At 53.0% G+C, this 17238-nt stretch overlaps 1 protein-coding gene across 5 annotated transcripts in view; it reads right to left on the bottom strand.

Moving 5' to 3' along the window:
• The window catches only part of LGR6 (leucine rich repeat containing G protein-coupled receptor 6), a 117533-nt gene that overhangs the window by 67881 nt on the left and 32414 nt on the right, over positions 1 to 17238 (bottom strand). For all 5 annotated transcript variants that reach the window (XM_081297276.1, XM_081297277.1, XM_081297275.1 and 2 more), the window contains exon 4: positions 9555 to 9626. In XM_081297276.1, the coding sequence (XP_081153402.1) occupies positions 9555 to 9626 (72 nt within the window). The remainder of the gene's footprint in view (positions 1 to 9554; positions 9627 to 17238) is intronic.

Genomic DNA, 17238 nt, shown 5'->3' on the forward strand with positions numbered 1-17238 from the left:
AACCCTCACAACCGCCCTTCTGCAGAGTGTAGAGGCCTGTTAAGAGCATGCACAGGCCAGGTGCAGTGGCGCATGCCTGTAATCCCAGCGTCTTGGGAAGCTGAGACAGGAGCATGGCAAGTTCAAAGTCAGCCTCAGCAATTGAGCAAGAACCTAATCGACTTAGCAAGACCCTGTCTCAAAATAAAAAATAAATAAATAAAAAGGACTGGGGATATGGCTAAGTGGTTGAGTGTCCTTGGGTTCAATCCCCAGTACAAAAGAAAAAAACCTGCATAGCCCCGGAACTCAGACGAAGCCTCTACCAAGTCTGTGATCAGCTCCCAAATTCTTCATTTGCTCATCTGTAAAATGGGGATCATAGCACCTCCCGTGGGGCCTTGATGCAAGGAAGAAATGAGAGGATGTCTGCTGAGCATTAACCCAGAGCCTAGTCATTGAGAGTGAGCACTCAGCAAACAAGAACTACCAGCATGATTCTTATTACACACGCTAGACTTCACCTGGTTTTCCTCACGGTAGTCAACTCCCTATCATAAACCAATTCTACAAGGCGTCCACTTGCACTGCTTTTCTGTCTAGGAATGTAATGTCCACAGTATATGGGGTGGGAGGGAATATGGGGTCCGGTGTGTAGGACATTCCCACACCAAGCTACGAGCTGCTGAAAGGCAGAGCTCTTATTATCTCAGTGTCTTCTGTGCCAGGCATCTCAAGCACTCTACAAAGCTGGAAAGAATAAATGGACAGATGGGTGGATGGATGGATGAAGAAACAGGTGGAGTCTCCTCTCCTCTCCAGACACTCCCAGAACCCAGGCCGAGGCTCTGATACTCGGGAAGTATTAAAGCAGGCGGAGGAGACCTAGGAGAATTTTGCCTCTGTCCTCACCCCCATGGGGGAGGGACTGCCCCACCTCTTGGCTCTTCCTGGGGCCCACTTGCATCTAAACCAAATCTGAGTCACCATCTCCATCCTGGGTGCTCTGCCTCTCTTGTCTCTCAGGCCTCCGCCATCTGGAGCTCTGCAGAGCTCAGGAGCAGCCCAGTTAGAGAAGAATGTCTGGCCAGCAAAAGCCCCTGGCACCACAGTCAGAGCCTGCAGGAGAGCTGAGGAGACCCAGAAGTCTGCCCTGGGGTGTTTCCCTCAGGGCCAGGCACCATGCGGCTCCTGGGTGGCCCAGTCTGGGCCACGTCTGTTCCAGACCAGCATTTATGGCTGAAAGAATCACCACCCAATCCCAGGCCCCAGCCCACCCTGGACACTCTCCTAGCATCTCTCAGGAGCCAAATTATCCATGTTCAGACCCTCATGGGCTGCAGGGGGCTGCCAGCCTGCCCACTCGCCCACCTCAGAGCAGCCTCTGCCCTAGACGCATGTAGTAATCAACTCCCGGAACCTTGGGAAGATCCAAATACAGCAGCATATAATCATGGAGCCTGAAATAGCCATTCCAGGGAGGCCATCTGCCACCTCGCGCATCCCTCGGGACCCCTTGTCTGGGTCCCCTGGCACGCCTGGGCCCCAGGGTCCTCCCTGGCTGACTGGCAAGTTGGGGGTGCTGATAGCACTCATCAGATCACCTGCAGAGCTGGGGGGCGGGGCATGGAGGGCATGCCCCTGGCAGGGTGGGCAACTTCAGAATGGGACCGTGGCTCAGAGCTCTCAGACCTCAGGACCCTGTTGCTCCCCTGGCCTGCCAGTTATTGGCCTCTCTCTGCCAGGTTCCCTCTGTGCAGGCACAGCTGGCTCAAGGGCAGCTGATCCCCTCACCCCCGTGTGCCATTCCCCCAGACTCCACCTCGGCTTTTCATCCCCAAGCACTGTGCCACAGAATGCAGGCTTCCTGACCCTCATTTCCTGTTCATCCTATTCCTTTGTAGTGAGCACCGCCCCCCAAATAAAGATATATCAATGTCCTAACTCCCAGAACATGTTAATGAGACCTTATTTGGAACAAGGTTTTTTTCTCAAATTCAGGATCTTGAGATGAGCTCATCAGGAATACCTGGGTGGGCCTTAAACCCAATGACAAGTCCCTATAAAGGACTATAGAAAGACACAGGAGAAGGGGGAAAGGCCATGTGAAGATGGGAGGCAGGGACTGACGGGTGGCAGCCTGAGGAATGTGAAGCCATCAGAAGCTGGACGAGGCAAGGAAGGGTTTTCCCATGGAGCTTCTGGCCTCCAGGGCTGGGAGAGAATAAACTTCTGTTGTTCTAAGCCACCTCTTTTGTGGTTGCTTTTTTACCACCCTTTTTTTTTTTCCATGTCGGCGGTTCTTAATTTTCAACATGCCTCTGAATCACCTAGAGGGCTTCCGAAAGCACAGATTGCTGGGCCTAGCGTCAGAGACTTTGACCCAATAGTTCTGGAATTTGCATTTCTAACAGGCTCCCAAGTGCTGCTGCTCTGGGGTCCACACTTTGAGAAGCACTGTTCTGTAAGCTCTATCCATGTGTTCCCCACGCTCTATCCTCAGTCCCTTGTCCTCAAAGATACCCTCCTTGTCCTCCCATGATATCCTCCTTCTTCCCTCAGTGCTCAGGCAGCCCAAGAGAAGGCTTCCTGGAGGGAAACCCCCCCCCCTCCCAACCCTTGCAAAACTGGCTGCTTCTTCTGAAATCACCTGGGCCTCCCTCTGGGGCCTCTTTTTTTTTTTTTTTTAAGAGAGAGTGGGAGAGAGAATTTTTTAATATTTATTTTTTAGTATTTGGCGGGCACAACATCTTTTGTTTTTTTTTGTATGTGGTGCTGAGGATCGAACCCGGGCCGCACGCATGCCAGGCGAGCGCGCTACCGCTTGAGCCACATCCCCAGCCCCCTCTGGGGTCTCTTTGAAAGTTTGCCTCCAGCAGGCTGCAAGTAAGGAGGGACGCCATGTCTGGGCTCTCCTACCCTCACACAAGAAGACCCTACTTAGTTCCACCCCTGGCTCCATCTGTAGCCCTCTGGAGAGTCCTGGGCATGGCCTGTCCCTTCTCAGGCCTGTGCGTAAGCTGGAGCTATGTATACACGCATTGCTCCTGGTACTGGGTAAGATGGCCGAGCTGCTGCTGCTGGAGAACAGCTCTTAGAAGTGCCTCATGCTCTCTGAATGTAGGTCTGTAGGCACAGCCAGCCTCGTGCCCTCTCTCACAGTCTTTGGGGGTTCCCAGGGTCAATGCTGATGCCACCATGTCAACAGGCCCTAGCTCCCCAGGCAACCAGCACCTTCTTCCCAGCCCAGGTTCCGCTTAGCTCTAGAACTCCTCAGGTAAGGACCAAAGCAGGCCAATCCAGAATCCTCTGGCCTCCTCAGGCCAAGCTCCACTCAAGGCCTGCTCTGGGGCAGGTACTCTAGAAACGCTACACAGGCCCATTTCCCAGGTTGGAAGCCTCTCATTCAGCCTCTCAGAGGCTCTCGGAGGCAGCCCTGCACCATAGGTGTGTGTGTGGACTATGGGCCTGGCCACCTGAATTTTGTTGTTAATCTTTTTAGATACACATGACAGTAGCGTGTATTTTGACATATTATACATCCATGGAATGTGACTTCCCATTCTTGTGGTTGTACATGATGTGGAGTTACACTGCTTGTATATTCATATGTGAATATGTGAACACAGGAAAGTTCAATTCATTCTACTATCTTTCCTATTGCCATTCCCCCTCCCTTCCCTTCATTCCCATTTGTCTAATCCAGTGAATTTCTATTCCCACCTCCCATTGTGAGTTAGCATCCACGTATCAGAGAGAACATTTGGCCTTTGGTTTGGGGGGATTGGCTTTTTCCACTTAGCATGATAATCTCCAGTTGCATTCATTTACCAGCAAATGCCACAATTTCATTTATGACTGAGTAATATTCCACTGTGTATATATGCCACATTCATCTGATGAAGGGCACCTAGGTTGGTTCCCTAACTTAGTTGTTGTAAAATGAGCTGCTATAAACATAGATGTGGCACCTGAGTTTTGACCCTGGTGGTACAAAAAGCCACTTCATCCTTTATACCTCAGTTGCTCATCAATACGGTGGGGTGACAAGCCGACTAGCAGTAATTGTCCCAGAGGAGTGTGGTTAGGATTAAGGGAATAAATGAGTGACTCACGCTAGTCAAGTGTCATCCAAGTGCTGGCTCTTATTGGTCTGGCCCTGGGCATTATTCAGGAGTGTGACTTAACCCTTAGAGAAGGGTCGGAGGTATGGAAAGAGGGGCATCTGTCCAGAAGCCTCTTGCATTTGGCTTCTCTGGGAATACCTCCTATCCCTGTTCCCATGGCAACTCTGCCCTTGGGCAGAAGGACTCCGTCATTTTTCCCCTGGAGGTACTCAGGTCATCCCTCTCCTCAATGTGCAGCATCCTCAGAAGACTGGAAGGGTTTAAGAAGGTGACTCTCCATTGCACAGAGAGAAAGACAGAGGCCCACAGAGGACAAGCACACACTAATCATAAGCAACTCCAAAGCCAGTAATCCCAACAGAAAATCCTTGTATCTCTGTGGCATGACATGCTCTTGGGACACCTTTCTGTCAATCATCCTATGTGACCTTCCCATTTTAGAGAGGGGGAACTTTAGGTTCAGAAAGGGGAGGCGACTTTCCTTATAACTAGTTAGTGACAGAGCTAGGACTTAAACCTAAGTCTCTAAATCCTAAAACTTGTAGCTTCAGAGGGGTAACAAAGAATAGAGGTTAACAGCATGGCACTTTGGAATCAGAACCAATCTAAAATTCCAGCCCTACTCTCTCTTAGCTATGTGACCTCAAGCAAATTCCTTAACGTATATGGGCTTTAGTTGCCCCATCTATAAAATGGACATAATAGAAGCTACTTGATAGAATTTTCAGGATTAAATGAGACAGAGAATGCACTTCACATATTGAAGTGTGCTAAGTGGGAGCCGCTCCTCCCTGGCCCCAGCCAGGGACCTCCCTGTGCCCACAGGCACATCCACGCACACACATCTTCCCACCCCAGCCTCTCTACCTCTTTCCCTCCAGCGACCAGCGGCTGCCTGCATGTTTTCCACCAGCTGGCTTGAGCCGAAGGGGTTGTGGTAGCTCTAGCGGGTTCCAGTTGGGAGTCTGGCCCTGCTCTTGATTAATTTCCCCAGTGCCACACAACGTTTCATGTGGCTGTCCTTGGTAATTATGCGTTTCCCCCCTAGGGTGTCCAGGATGGGGCTGTTTTTCTATTTTCTCCCCTTTATTCCTGCCCCTGTGCTTTCCCCCGGCTCTGTGCCCGGCCCCTCCTGGGCTGCTGCTCTGTTTTTCCGCGCTTTCCCCCTCCCCGGCCCGGCCTCACCCCCACCAGTTTCTATTTTCCCCCTGTCTCCGCTGGCTCCCCGCGGTTTCTCTTGGCCTGTGCTCAAGCCTGGTGACACGTCTGGCGTGACCACTCTCCCCCTCCCACATCAGTTGGGGAGGAAGCAAGTGTATCCAGGGAGGGGAATTGGGGGGGCTGGGTGCTGCCAGCCCAGGTGCCAAGCCAAACAGCCTGTGCGCCACGTCTGACTCCAGTACCTGGGGCCTGGAATGCTGGGCCGGCTGGCCCCAACCCTTACCCAGCCCTACCCAAGACTCCCCCAAACCTAGTTCCTACTCCCCAAAGTCTGGTTCTAGCTGGTAGAAAGCAGGACCATGGGGCTGGTCTTTCCCTGAGTCTCTGAGAATGTCTATGAGAGTATTCAGGGATCCCCCCCACAACCCGCCGCCTTCTGAAGTTGAAGAATGGTCACTTCCAGGGACAAGAGGTGTACCTGGCCTGCTCTGGGGAGGACATCCCACCCCTGAAAGAGCACAGGCAGAGGTGTGTCCCCTGTATGCCTTTCTCCTCTATTGGCTCTGCTGATACTCCTGGGGAAGCAGGAAGGTCACTGATGGTGGCAGTTTTTGGAATGCAACAACCACGGTGCAGATCTGTCTTCCCAATTCACCAGCCCTGACCTTGCAGAACCCCCACACTTGTCAGTCTCTGTTTCCTCATCTATGGCAGAGGGGGGAGTCACTAAAGAGGATCTGTGAGGAAGAAATCAGACAGGGGGTGTCAACCCTCCCCGGAGCGCTGGCTCACAGGGTGCTCCACATATGGGCCCATATCCCACTTCTCTCTCAGCCTAGCAACTGGGGCTGGTCTTGCTGTCCAAGATGGAGGGACCAGAAACAAGGGGAGCAGCACCACACTGAGGTCTGAGGAGGTCTCTCCTTGAATCCCTACAACTTCCCAAAGCTCAGGACATAACATCAATCATACAGACTCTTTGGGCTTGTGCGTCCCTCATTCACTATACACATGCACACACACTGTGTCCTACAGTCACAGCGACCAACCTTCCAGCCTGTCTGGTCACCCTCTGGGCTTCACTTCTTATTCACAACTTGTCCAACACATTCATCATGAGCTCTTATCCTGTGCCAAGCTCTTGGTGACCAGGTTCTCCATCCACCCTGAGGTCAAAGCCAGAGAATCGGTTGTTGACTTCGCTTTTCTAACTCCCACATCCATCAGTGGTACTACTAATCATAATGGTAACTGTGCTGGAGGCAAAGAAAGGTACTGTTCTAGGTCATTCATGCTTATCACCTCACCTCATGCTATCCTATGGAGGTACATAGATACCATCCTCATCTCCTTTTTGGTAATAAGGAAACAGAAGGACAGCTGTTGAGTAACCTGCTTGAGGTCTCCCGAGTGGTAAGTGAGGGAGGTGAGATTTGAACCCAGGGAGTCCGACACCAGAGTCCTGACCTGGCTCCTTGATATTCCCAGAGTTCACCAACATCTCCTCTTGCTTTGGCTGCTGTCATATTCACTTCACTCAGGAGTCTCTTTGCTGGCTCCCCACCTCCAGGTTGGCCCCCATCTGCTGCCAAAGATGGAGGGGAGACCCAAACCCTATCACATTGCTCTCCTGCTAAAAGTCCTTCGATGGCTCCCCACTTTTTTTGAGATGCTGGGGATGGAACCCAGGCCCTCATGCACGCCAGGCAAGCACTCGACCACTGAGCCACACCCCAGCCCAGCTCCCCGCTTGCTTAAGCATAAAGTTCAAAGCTTTAGCAAAGCCCTTGCCTACCTGTCAGGATCATCTCTTGCTAGTTCCAGATCTTTCCCCATCACTGCCTTTCCCACTAGGCCCCAACACAACACACACACACACACACACACACACACACACACACTACACACACAGTTCAGCCAAACTCCCTCCTGCAAATTCTCTAGAGCACACTCAGGATTCCTTCTTATCTCTGTGCATGTGCTGTTCCTTCTACCTGTGACATTCTTCCTCTTCACCAGACTGACACTTCCTAATCCTTCAGAACTCAACTCAGGTTTGCGGTCCTAGTAAGGCCTCAAAATTATTTGCAAAATGAATGAATCGATGACCATTTAGACAAACAATATTGCAATAGTATCATCATGTATCACAGCTGTGTAGAACATTTTGCAAATCCCTCCCATGTATTGCACATTCATCTTCATGACAACCCTGTGAGGTAGGCAGGGAAGATAGTTAGCCCCACGATAGTCAGGGTAGGTGCCAGGACCATAGGCCACGTTTTCTCTCTGGCTGGCTTGTACTTTTCCCACAGGATTGCAAGAGGCAAATCTATTCATTTACCTTACAACTGTGGGAGTGGGGAATGGGGCTTCTGTCCCCATCCCCTGACCCACACAAGAAACAGGGAGTCATGGGGTTGGGGGTAGACACTAATTATCTAGTTCTCCAAACCAACAGGGTCTGCCCACTTCCCAGAAAATGTAGGGGAAATGGCGTGTCTAATTCAGAAGTTCCATGCCTAGTCTGAAAGCGAGGCCTTTAGAACCCCTAAGCAAAAAATGGGATCCACGAGTTTAAAAAAATTTAAAAGACAACTTAACCTTAAAATAAGTGCAAAGAAGTCCAGTGAACTCCAAGTTTTTTCCCATGAAGGCCTCTTTGATGCTCTGGATGAAATGTCAAACCCCCCCATACACACACACACACCCCTCTTATTTTTGGCTGTCCCTGTCCTTTGCTGGTGCCCTAAGTAAATGTTTAGTCTGCCCCGCCAGAGGGGGAGCAAGCGCAGGCTTTCCTACCCTTTGATCTCCTGACCTTGGCTCCTAGGGGCAGCCGGATTGCTGGCTCTGTCCAGTGGTGGGGCTGGCTAGAAGGAGAGGGGTGGCTAGGGCCAAAGGCCTAGACACATTGGGATGGAGGGTGAAAAGAAAATGAGGGGAGACAGACAGGTTCGGTCACTGGGGCAAATCAGGCAGCTTGGGGGAGGGCAGACACTGAGGTTCAGAAACAGAGAAGGAAGTGAGAGGATGCCCCAGGGAGTATAGGGGATAAATGTCCCAACCATGGTGGCCATGGCACAGCTAGCTAGGCAGGACCCCCAGGACTGGGTTTTTGTTTGTTTGTTTTGTTTTGACTGGGAATTGAACTCAGAGGTGTTTTACCATTGAGCCACATCCCCAGCCCTTTTAAATTTTGAGACAGGGTCTTGCTAAATTGCTCAGGGTCTCTCTAAGTTTCTGAGCCTGGCCTTGAACTTGCAATCCTCCTGCCTTAGCCCCCTGAGCTGCTGGGATGACAGGTCTGCAGCACTCTGCCTGGCTGGACCCATGTTTTTATGATGGAACGGGGGCTAAATGTCAGCCACAGGGAGAAAAGCCCCTCCGCCCAAACTCCTGCCACTCAAAGGCCGTCAGGACAGTTCTGAGTCATCTGACTTCCATGTCCATGCACTGGGCAGGGCCACAGCAGGACCTACAAGCTGTGAATACCAGAATACCAGAGGCTTTTTTTCCTTTCACTGTCAGCGCTTCCAGTTCTCCTGCTGGCAGGTGTCATGCTCCAATCTCATCCTCCAACTTTGATTTCTCTCTAAATCCCTGCTTGAGCCCCCTGCCCCAATGAATCCATTCTCCCGTAGGATAATGAGATGTCACTGGAAATGCAGTGGTGTTCAACAGGCATGTGTGAGGCACCACCTACCCTGTTCCAGCTCTGTGCTGTGTGTTGTGTGGATAAACCCAGCACCTGACCCAGAGGACTGCAGTGGGCTAGATTCCATCACCCCAGAGCACCTGTTCCCACTTTCCCGCAGGCGTGATCTTGCTGCCATGATGCCCCTGCTGGTCAAGAAGGGAACTACAGGCTCCTTGGAGGAATGGATCTGTCATGGGTGGCCCATGACAGCCCATTCTCCTTCCCACCCACCTTCTCTCCTTGCGCAGAGCCCTGGGGGCAAGAGCGGGCTAGGTGGAGGAGACAGCCCCTTCCCGATGCTCTTTGGGAACATGGCAGAATGCCAGTCGCCTCGGGACTGCTGCCCTGGTGGCCCTACCTAGGGAGGTCTCCCTTCCCCTAATACACACACAAGGGAACACAGACGCACTGCTGCCGACAACAACCAAACCCCCCAAGAAACCAAAGTCAGGAGGAGCCAGCTGTCTGGAACACGGAGTGCAGAAGGGGATCTGAAGGAGAAGGAAGGGCTGAGGCCAGGGGCGCCTGGACTGCGACTCAGCTCCCAGGAAGCGGATGACCCCCAGGACAGCCCCTCAGTGACTCACAGAGACTGCAGGCCCGGCAGCTCCCACAGCGCTTCCGCCGGGATCCCGCCCAGCTCGTTGTTCTGCAGCATCCTGGAAGGGAAAAGGGGCTTTGAGGACCCACAGGGCATGAGGACAGGGGTGGCAGGGGGTGAGGGGGTCCCTGCTTGAGCCCCCTGCCCCAAGCCAGGCCCCTACCTCTTGCTTGAGAGCCCCAGAGGGAATCTTGCTCCAGCCCCTCCCCTCTGTTGCTAGTGGGGAGTCGGAGGCTGTTGAGGTGTGCACTGGAGGCTGGGAGGCCCAGAGTGGAGAGAGAGCATCTCAGAAGAGCTTCCAGGATGAGGCAGGAGGAAAGAGAATGGTGAAAAGGAAGGGAGATGTTCTTGAAGCAACAAGGGCCAAAGTTGGAATCCATGGAATTCTGCTGAAGTTTGGCAGGAAGCACGTGGGGAAATATGGATTTTTTTCTCCCTGGGCCTCAGTTTCTCTAGCTATTCAACTAAGAGGCTAAAGGTTCCTTTGTGGAAGAGGAGGACACGAATGAGGGTAAGGCCAACCCTAGGGTGTAAGGGTTTCAGGAAAATGTGTTTTTAGAGTCCTTGCCTGTAGATACAGTTTGAAACCCAGCACAGTGGCACATGCCTGTAGTCAGTAACTCAGGAGGCTGAGGAAGGAGGATCCCAAGTTCAAGGCCAGCCTCCATGAAACCCTGCCCCCAAATTAAAAGGGTAGCTCAGTGATAGAGTATCATTGGTTTTTATCCCTAGTACTGTAAGAAAAGAGAAGAAAGGAAGGAAAGGAGGGAGGAAGGGAGGGAGGAAAGGAAAGAATTGAGGCTGGCCCACCAGATCAACACACCAGCCTGTTCTGGTGGGCCAGCCTCACACAACAGAATTTAGAAAAGTAACAGACCAACTCGTGGAAATGACCCTCTGGCCAAGCTGCCTTCCTGGAATTGGGGCTGGGCCACAGGATGCGAGGATGTCTCCCCAGGCTGGGATCGTGGAGCTCCTGGGGGCATGCAGGGAAATCCCAGGGAGCATGCAGTCAGGGAGCAATGACAGAATGGGACACCTTTCCCAGAGGCACCACTAACTCCAGCCAACTCCCGGCAGCAGAGGGACCTTAGGACATTTGAGGAAGGCACCCCACACTGCAGGAAGTCCCTGTGGTAGGACCCCTGAGCAAGGGTCCTGCTTGCCTGGTTCTAAGGGAGACACTGGAGGACAAAATGGAGGGAAGCCTTTGGGTAGCCATTGCCATCAGAACGTCCTTTACTTCTGAGCCCCCAGATCCAGAAATGAGAAGAGGGCACCCAGGGAGTAGGAACTCTGGAAATAGCTGAAGAAGCAGGAAGGATATGGCTGACTGTCCCAGGCAGGGTGAGGGAGCACCCCCTCCTAAGCTGTGCATGCAACCTGTCTGGGGAGGAGTCAGGTGCATTTGTGGGTCTGCCTCAGCTGGCCAGGCTCCTTGGGAATTATGGGGGGTGGGGCGCAGGAGGCTGATCTCTCAGTGAGCACTTACTATGTGCCCCAGTATGTTGCTGCCCTGAGGGGTCCAGTCTTCCCTCTAAGGTGTTATTGTTAGCCCTGGTTCAGAGGGGAAGGTCAAGGCTCCAAGAGGATAAACACCTTGCCCAAGGTCACGTAGGTATCACTGGGCTTCAGGGAACGGGGCTTATTTCCTGATCTTGACTTTAGTAATAGTAAGAGCTGGCTTGCCAAGTCCTGGTGTTGGGGTGTTAACAGGTATTCACCCAAACCTATCCTTGTTACAACTCCACCAGGTCATTTCAAGGTCACACTGCTGATAAGGGACAGACAGAGCTGGGGTTTGAATCCAGAGGTTTAGACCCACAGTCTGGATGCTTAACCAATGACACCACATAGCACCTATCTCGATGGCAGGGTAGAGCAGGGGCCAGAAAATGCTGATGAGCCTGGTAGCTATTGTTGCCTGCTGTGTTCAGGTCAGAGTCACCTGTTACCTTCCCTGATCTCCTCTTACGGATATGTGAAGACCCCAAATACAAACCAAATTTCAGCACCCTGGGACAGGATGCTCATCTACTGCAGGAATGTGGGGAGTGCAGAAAGGAGCCCCTTGTGGAGGCAAAGCTGAAGATCAGAGAACAATTCAGACTCAGGCAGTCCAGGACTGGGGTCTTGCCCAGCAGGAGAGAGGGAGGGCAGTGTGGGAGAAGGGCAGGCTGCCCTGAGCAGCTGGAGGACCCTGCCCCTCTCCATGCACACTCCGTGATCCCAAAGGTCTCAGCCTCCTGGTCCCTCCAGCGCAGGCTCTAAGCGGTGTCAGAGAGAGCTTTCCAATGATGGTTTCCCTTCATGAATGGAATTTAAACCCCCGCCTCTCCAGCTTCCTTAAATATGATGTCCCACGTGAGGCTCTGTCAGATGGCCCTGAGACTGCATCCCCAGCTCTGCCCCTCTCCAGGGGTATGAAAGGTGCAATTGCTTAAACTCCCAGGGCCTCTGTTTCCTCCTCTATGGACTGGGGATAATGATGGTGAACTCAGGTGCTGACTGTGATCAAATAAAATAGCCCTCGGAAACCCTGTGCAGCAAGAAAAAACTAAGGGGATGCTGGCGGACATCACTGACCGTTATTAATATCTGGTCTCAGTTCTATCACTTACTGGAGGACTGGAATAAGTCACTACCCTCCTCTGGGCCTCAAGACCCTCATCTGTTAAAGGAAGAAGCTGCCAGAAGATGCACAGACTTCCCCCAGTTGTAGCAGTCAAGGATTCGGTCTCACCTAACCACACACAAAGAAGTGACAGGTCAACCAGGGGAAGGGACCCATTCTTCAGGCTCCTCTCCTGGAACTGAGGCCTGCTTGGCCAAGGGACTCCAGGGCAGCTCCCTGGACAAAGATGCTGGAGCTCCTGGGAACCCGCACTTCCCTGTGCAGGTAGAGGAGCTGAGGGCGTGCAGGGGGGCGCTCCTCTCCCTCCAGCCATCTGACTTCTTTCATGGGAAAAGGCAAGCACTTCTCTCCCCACCTGAGTGAGCTGCCTTGATTCTCACCCCGAGGCCTCAACATGCTTGAAGCAAAGTACAGGGAAATGATAGCTGGGAAAGGGAGCCGGGGCTGCTCAGGCCGAGCATTCCTCCAGGACCAGACCTGAACAGGTACCTTCCACCACAAAGAGCACCTCCAAGTACCTCCACCCTCCAAAAAGCCCCACCCCTTCCTCTGCCAAATCCTAAACAGAGAAATCTAGAAAGACCTTTAAGGTGTAGGAATCGTACCTCCAACACAGATTCTGCAGTATCCTCTTGGGGCTCTGAAGTTATTTTCCACTGTCAGGGAACTCAGTGTCTCCCCAGAGAACTCATGCCAGGCCACACCACCTGGCCACCAGAAAGCTCCTTCTTTCCTGAATCAAAACCCAGCAAGCTGGAGTCCAGCATGGCATTTGGTTCCGGCCCCGACCTGCTTCCAGTGGGGTCCCTGGTCTCGTCACCCAGTCATAAGCTTCTTTATTGAAGCACAGTCAGGTTTTAAAGACTGGAAGGACTTTTAGAAGGGAGCAGCCTCTTTGTTTTCCAAGATGAAGAGATGGAGGATCAGAGAGGGGTGGTGACTTGCCCTGAATTGCAAAACAGATTAATGGCAGGATCCCAGGATCTCAGCCCTGTGTCCCAGGCCAGGGCTTTGTGACCTTCCCTACTTCTCTTGCTGGCCCTGGTTCTGCCTGGTGAGGCAGAGTCTATTTAATCTTGTGCACTCAACTCTGACTGCATGTTAGAATCACCTGGAAGGTTTTTAAATTCCCAATGCCCAGCCACACTGTAACTCAGTTAAGTCTCTGGGGCAGAGTCCTTGGGGGAGAAATATGAGGCATTCACAGTTTTTCAAATTCACAGTGACATTTTTTTTCTTCTTTTTTTTTTTGTGTGTGTGTGTGACTGGGGATTGGGAATTGAACCCAGCCCTTGCACATACTAAGCAACTGCTCTGCCACATAATGAACTGGGGATAATGATGTTGACCTCACGTGCTGACTGTGATCAAATAAAAGAGCCCAGTCATTTTTATTTTCTTTTGAGACAGGGTCTCACTAAGCTGCCCAGGCTGGCCTCCAACTTGCAATCCTCCTGCTTCAGCCTCCCAAATGACTGGGATCACAGGTGTCATTTCCACCCTTGGTTTCAGGTGATTGTCATGTGGAGCTGAGCCTGGCAGAAGTCTAGTACTCAGCACCCTCCCTCCCTGTGTCCTGGTGTGTCGGTCAGCTTTTTCCTCTGCTGTGACTGAAGGACCCAGCCAGAACAATTGTAGAGGAGGAAAAGTTTATTGAAGGATTCACAGTTTATTGAAGGTCTCAGTCTATAGAAGGCCAGCTCCACTCCTCGGGGCTCGAGGTGAGGGAGAACATCATGGTGGAAGAGTGTGGCAGAGGGAAGCAGCTCACGTGGTGACCAGAGAGCAGAGAGACTCCCTTCTCCAGATACAAAATGTATACCCCATAGCCACACCACCAGTGAACCACTTCCCCCAGCCACGCCCCATCTGCCTCCAGTTACCACTCAGATAATCCCATCAGGGATTAACTCACTGGTTAGGTTAAGGCTATAACCCAATCATTTCTCCCCCAAACTTTCTCGCATTGTCTCACATGTGAGCTCTTGGGGGGACAGCTCATATCCAAACCATAACACCTGGGGAACATCTTTCTGGCCAGAGAGACAATTGGGGACAAGAACCATGAGTGCCACAGCCAGAGGGTTCCACAGGTGACCCAGCAGCAGCTCCACAGGCCCTTCCTTTGGTTCTGCAAAGGGGCCTTGGGGTTCCTGGAGTGGGCAAGACAGCGCCTAGAGCCCCCGACCCACACTCGCAGAGGTTTCTCTCATCTGTTGTATGTTGAGACTTCTATACAAGGTCTTTTTAAATTTCTGGGATTTTTTTTCTTTATTTCTTTTTCTTCCTTTTTTAGGTGTGGTGCTGGGGATGGAAGCCAGGGCCCCATCCATGCTGGACTTGAGCTCTACCACTGACCAGACCCTCAGCTTTTGTTTTAAGTTTTTGTAGCTAAAAATGTTGGGAAGTTTATTCCAACTATCCCATTTTAAATGATGAAATAATGATTTGCAGGGAGAGGGCGTCGGAACGTCCTCCCGGCACCTACTCTGGTGAGGTCCTCTGGGCTCCAGTTTTCCTGCTATACTAGAGACCCTCTTCCTGTCCACCAATCCCTTAGAGGGTCTCCCTGGGCTCTGGACAGCCTGAGCCCATGAAGCAGGCCAGTGAGACTCACCCAAAGCCAGCACTCCCCAGTAACTCACACGTCCCTCCTGGGGTCTGTTCAGTTCAGTTCAACAACACAGATGGAGCCCCAGCTCTGGGCCAGGCATGGCCACTGTCTGGCCAGGTGGAGCATAAACACAGCCCATGACAACCCCAGACAGCTCCAGGCCCCGTGGAGAGGGCTCCCTAGAGGCTGGCATAGGGAGATGTCCTCGAGGACAGGCCAGACGAATTCTTTCCCTCCCGCTCTTTGGTGCCCTCCAGCCAGGGCTTCAGAGGGATGGGCCCGCTCAGAAGAAGCCAGGAGCCCTTCTAGACCCTTATGTTCACCAAGATGGCACTGGTGAGGAATCTGCAGTCACCGACTCCCAGGGGTTCGGGGCTCAGCCCAGGAGCAAGGGTTCTGGGGAAATCTTCCCAGTCTACTGGAGGCAGGGACGGAATGATAAGGCCCTGACTGTCTGCCACCTGCTTCCTGGGTCTGGCTCTGGTGAGGAACAAAGGCCCCAGCAAAGTCCTTTCTTTTCTTTTTCTTTCCTTTCCTTTCTCCCCCCCCCTCCTCCTCCTCCTCCCCCTCCTCCTCCTCCTCCTCCTTCTTGTCCCCCCCCCGCCCCCACAGTATTAGGAATTGAACCTAGGGGGTACTTTTCCACTGAGCCACATCCCCAGCCTTTTTGTTTGATTTTGAGACAGGGTCTTGCTACATTGCCCAGGTTGGCCTGGTACTTGTGGAGAGTGCCTCGGCCTCCCGAGTTGCTGGGATGACAGGCATGTGCCACTATGTCTGGTACCAGCAGGCATCTTGGTAGATGGGACCACAGTATCCTGATGCAGAGTGGGCACAGGCCCTGGCTGGTCCTCCGAGAAGGGGACTAAGGCCTGGATTAAGGACTAAGGCCCTGCTCTCTGGCAGGAAAGCTCTGGGAGGGAAGGTGGGGCTGCAACCTTTTGAGTTAAAGACCCTGAGGCTTAACAGACACACACCCTGAGCCCAAGGGCTCTGGCCACAGCCACCCCCAGGCCCTACAGGCACTCAGGACAGGGCCCTTGGAGGTGCAGGCATTGTCCCCTGTGCCTGGGGCAGCAAGAACGGTAGCTTCCCTTGGGACAGCACCACCAGCGAGCCTGGCAGCGAACCTGATGTCCAGACACACAGGAGCCCAAGGCTGCCGACTCCCTGTGGAGGCCAACTCTCGTGATCCAACCTTGAACAGAGGAGAGCGGGAGAGTAGCCCTAGTGATACCTCCAGGGCTGGCCTGGGGGGAGGACCGGAGGGAGGGGCTCTGCCGCAGTCATTCAGGGAGGATCAGAGAGGGAATCCACTTTATTTAATCCTTTGCTTCTGGGAGGGTAAAAAGGAGGCGGCTTGTCCCCCAGGCATCAGAGAAAGGAAGGTGCAGTTCAGAGAAGGGTCCTGGATAAGAGGAGACCGGGGAGCTGCTGGGGTCCCTGGTGCAGAGAGGCTCTCTTGCTGGCCTATTTTTCTTGCAGGCCTGAAAGCCAAACAATGGAAGGACCTGCAACAAGGGACGTCAGACATCGGGAAGGTCCTATGCTGGGGTGCTCTGAAGCACTGGAGTGACAGGAGGGATTCCCCAGACGGCCTGCCTGCTCCTAAAACAGAGGTCTGCAGGCAGAGGAACGGCATGCAGGTTTGGGGGACCTGGTGGCCTTGGAGGATGGGGCAAAGCAGAGGTCTCTGGCAGAGATGGGGGTGAATGGGCTGGCAGTCCTCCGCTCTCCTGGCCGCCCTGCTGCTGCGCCAAGGTGCCGTTGGTGGGAAGGGGGCGGCGGGCAGCCTGCGGTTTCTCCTGGGCTTTGATTTATTGCCTAATGCAGGCAGAGAAGAAAGGGGAGGCTCATCTCTAAGCCAGAGTCTTAGGAGCGGGACGTGAGTCTCCCATCTTCTGAAGGCCCAGCAAACAGAGCCCTGCTCTCTAATTCGGCTGCAGGTTTGAGCCTGCCACGGGGCACAGACATGCCACCAAGTAGGCCTCTTGCACTGTGCCTCTGGTTCAGAATCCCCCACCCCCACCCCCACCCCCATGGCTCTGTGCTTATGGGGAGCAAGATGGAGGGCAGAGGCAGGAAGGAGACCTGGGAGGCAGGAGCAGAGGTACCAAGAGGGAGAGAAAGGTCTGAGACAGAAGAGGAGGCTGAGGACAGACAGGAGGCACCCACGGGCAGAGTAGAGAATGGAGGAGGGACAGCGGCCAGGACAGCCCTGAGAGTGAGATTCAGAGGCAGATGGAGAGAGACCTGGGGACCAGAGGTGCCCCAACAACACCAATTACATGGGAAAAGAAGAAAGTGCTTAGGTTTGGATTATTGGCTGGACCATGTGGGAAGGGCCCCTGCTAGTCCAAAAGCAACTTTAAGAAAAAATTTAAAAAGATATCTCAGTGTCTGAGTGGGGTGCTGCATCCA

The sequence above is a fragment of the Spermophilus citellus genome (genome assembly GCF_964194105.1).
Source record: "Spermophilus citellus genome assembly, chromosome: 6".
NCBI classification, from domain to species: Eukaryota; Metazoa; Chordata; class Mammalia; order Rodentia; family Sciuridae; genus Spermophilus; species Spermophilus citellus.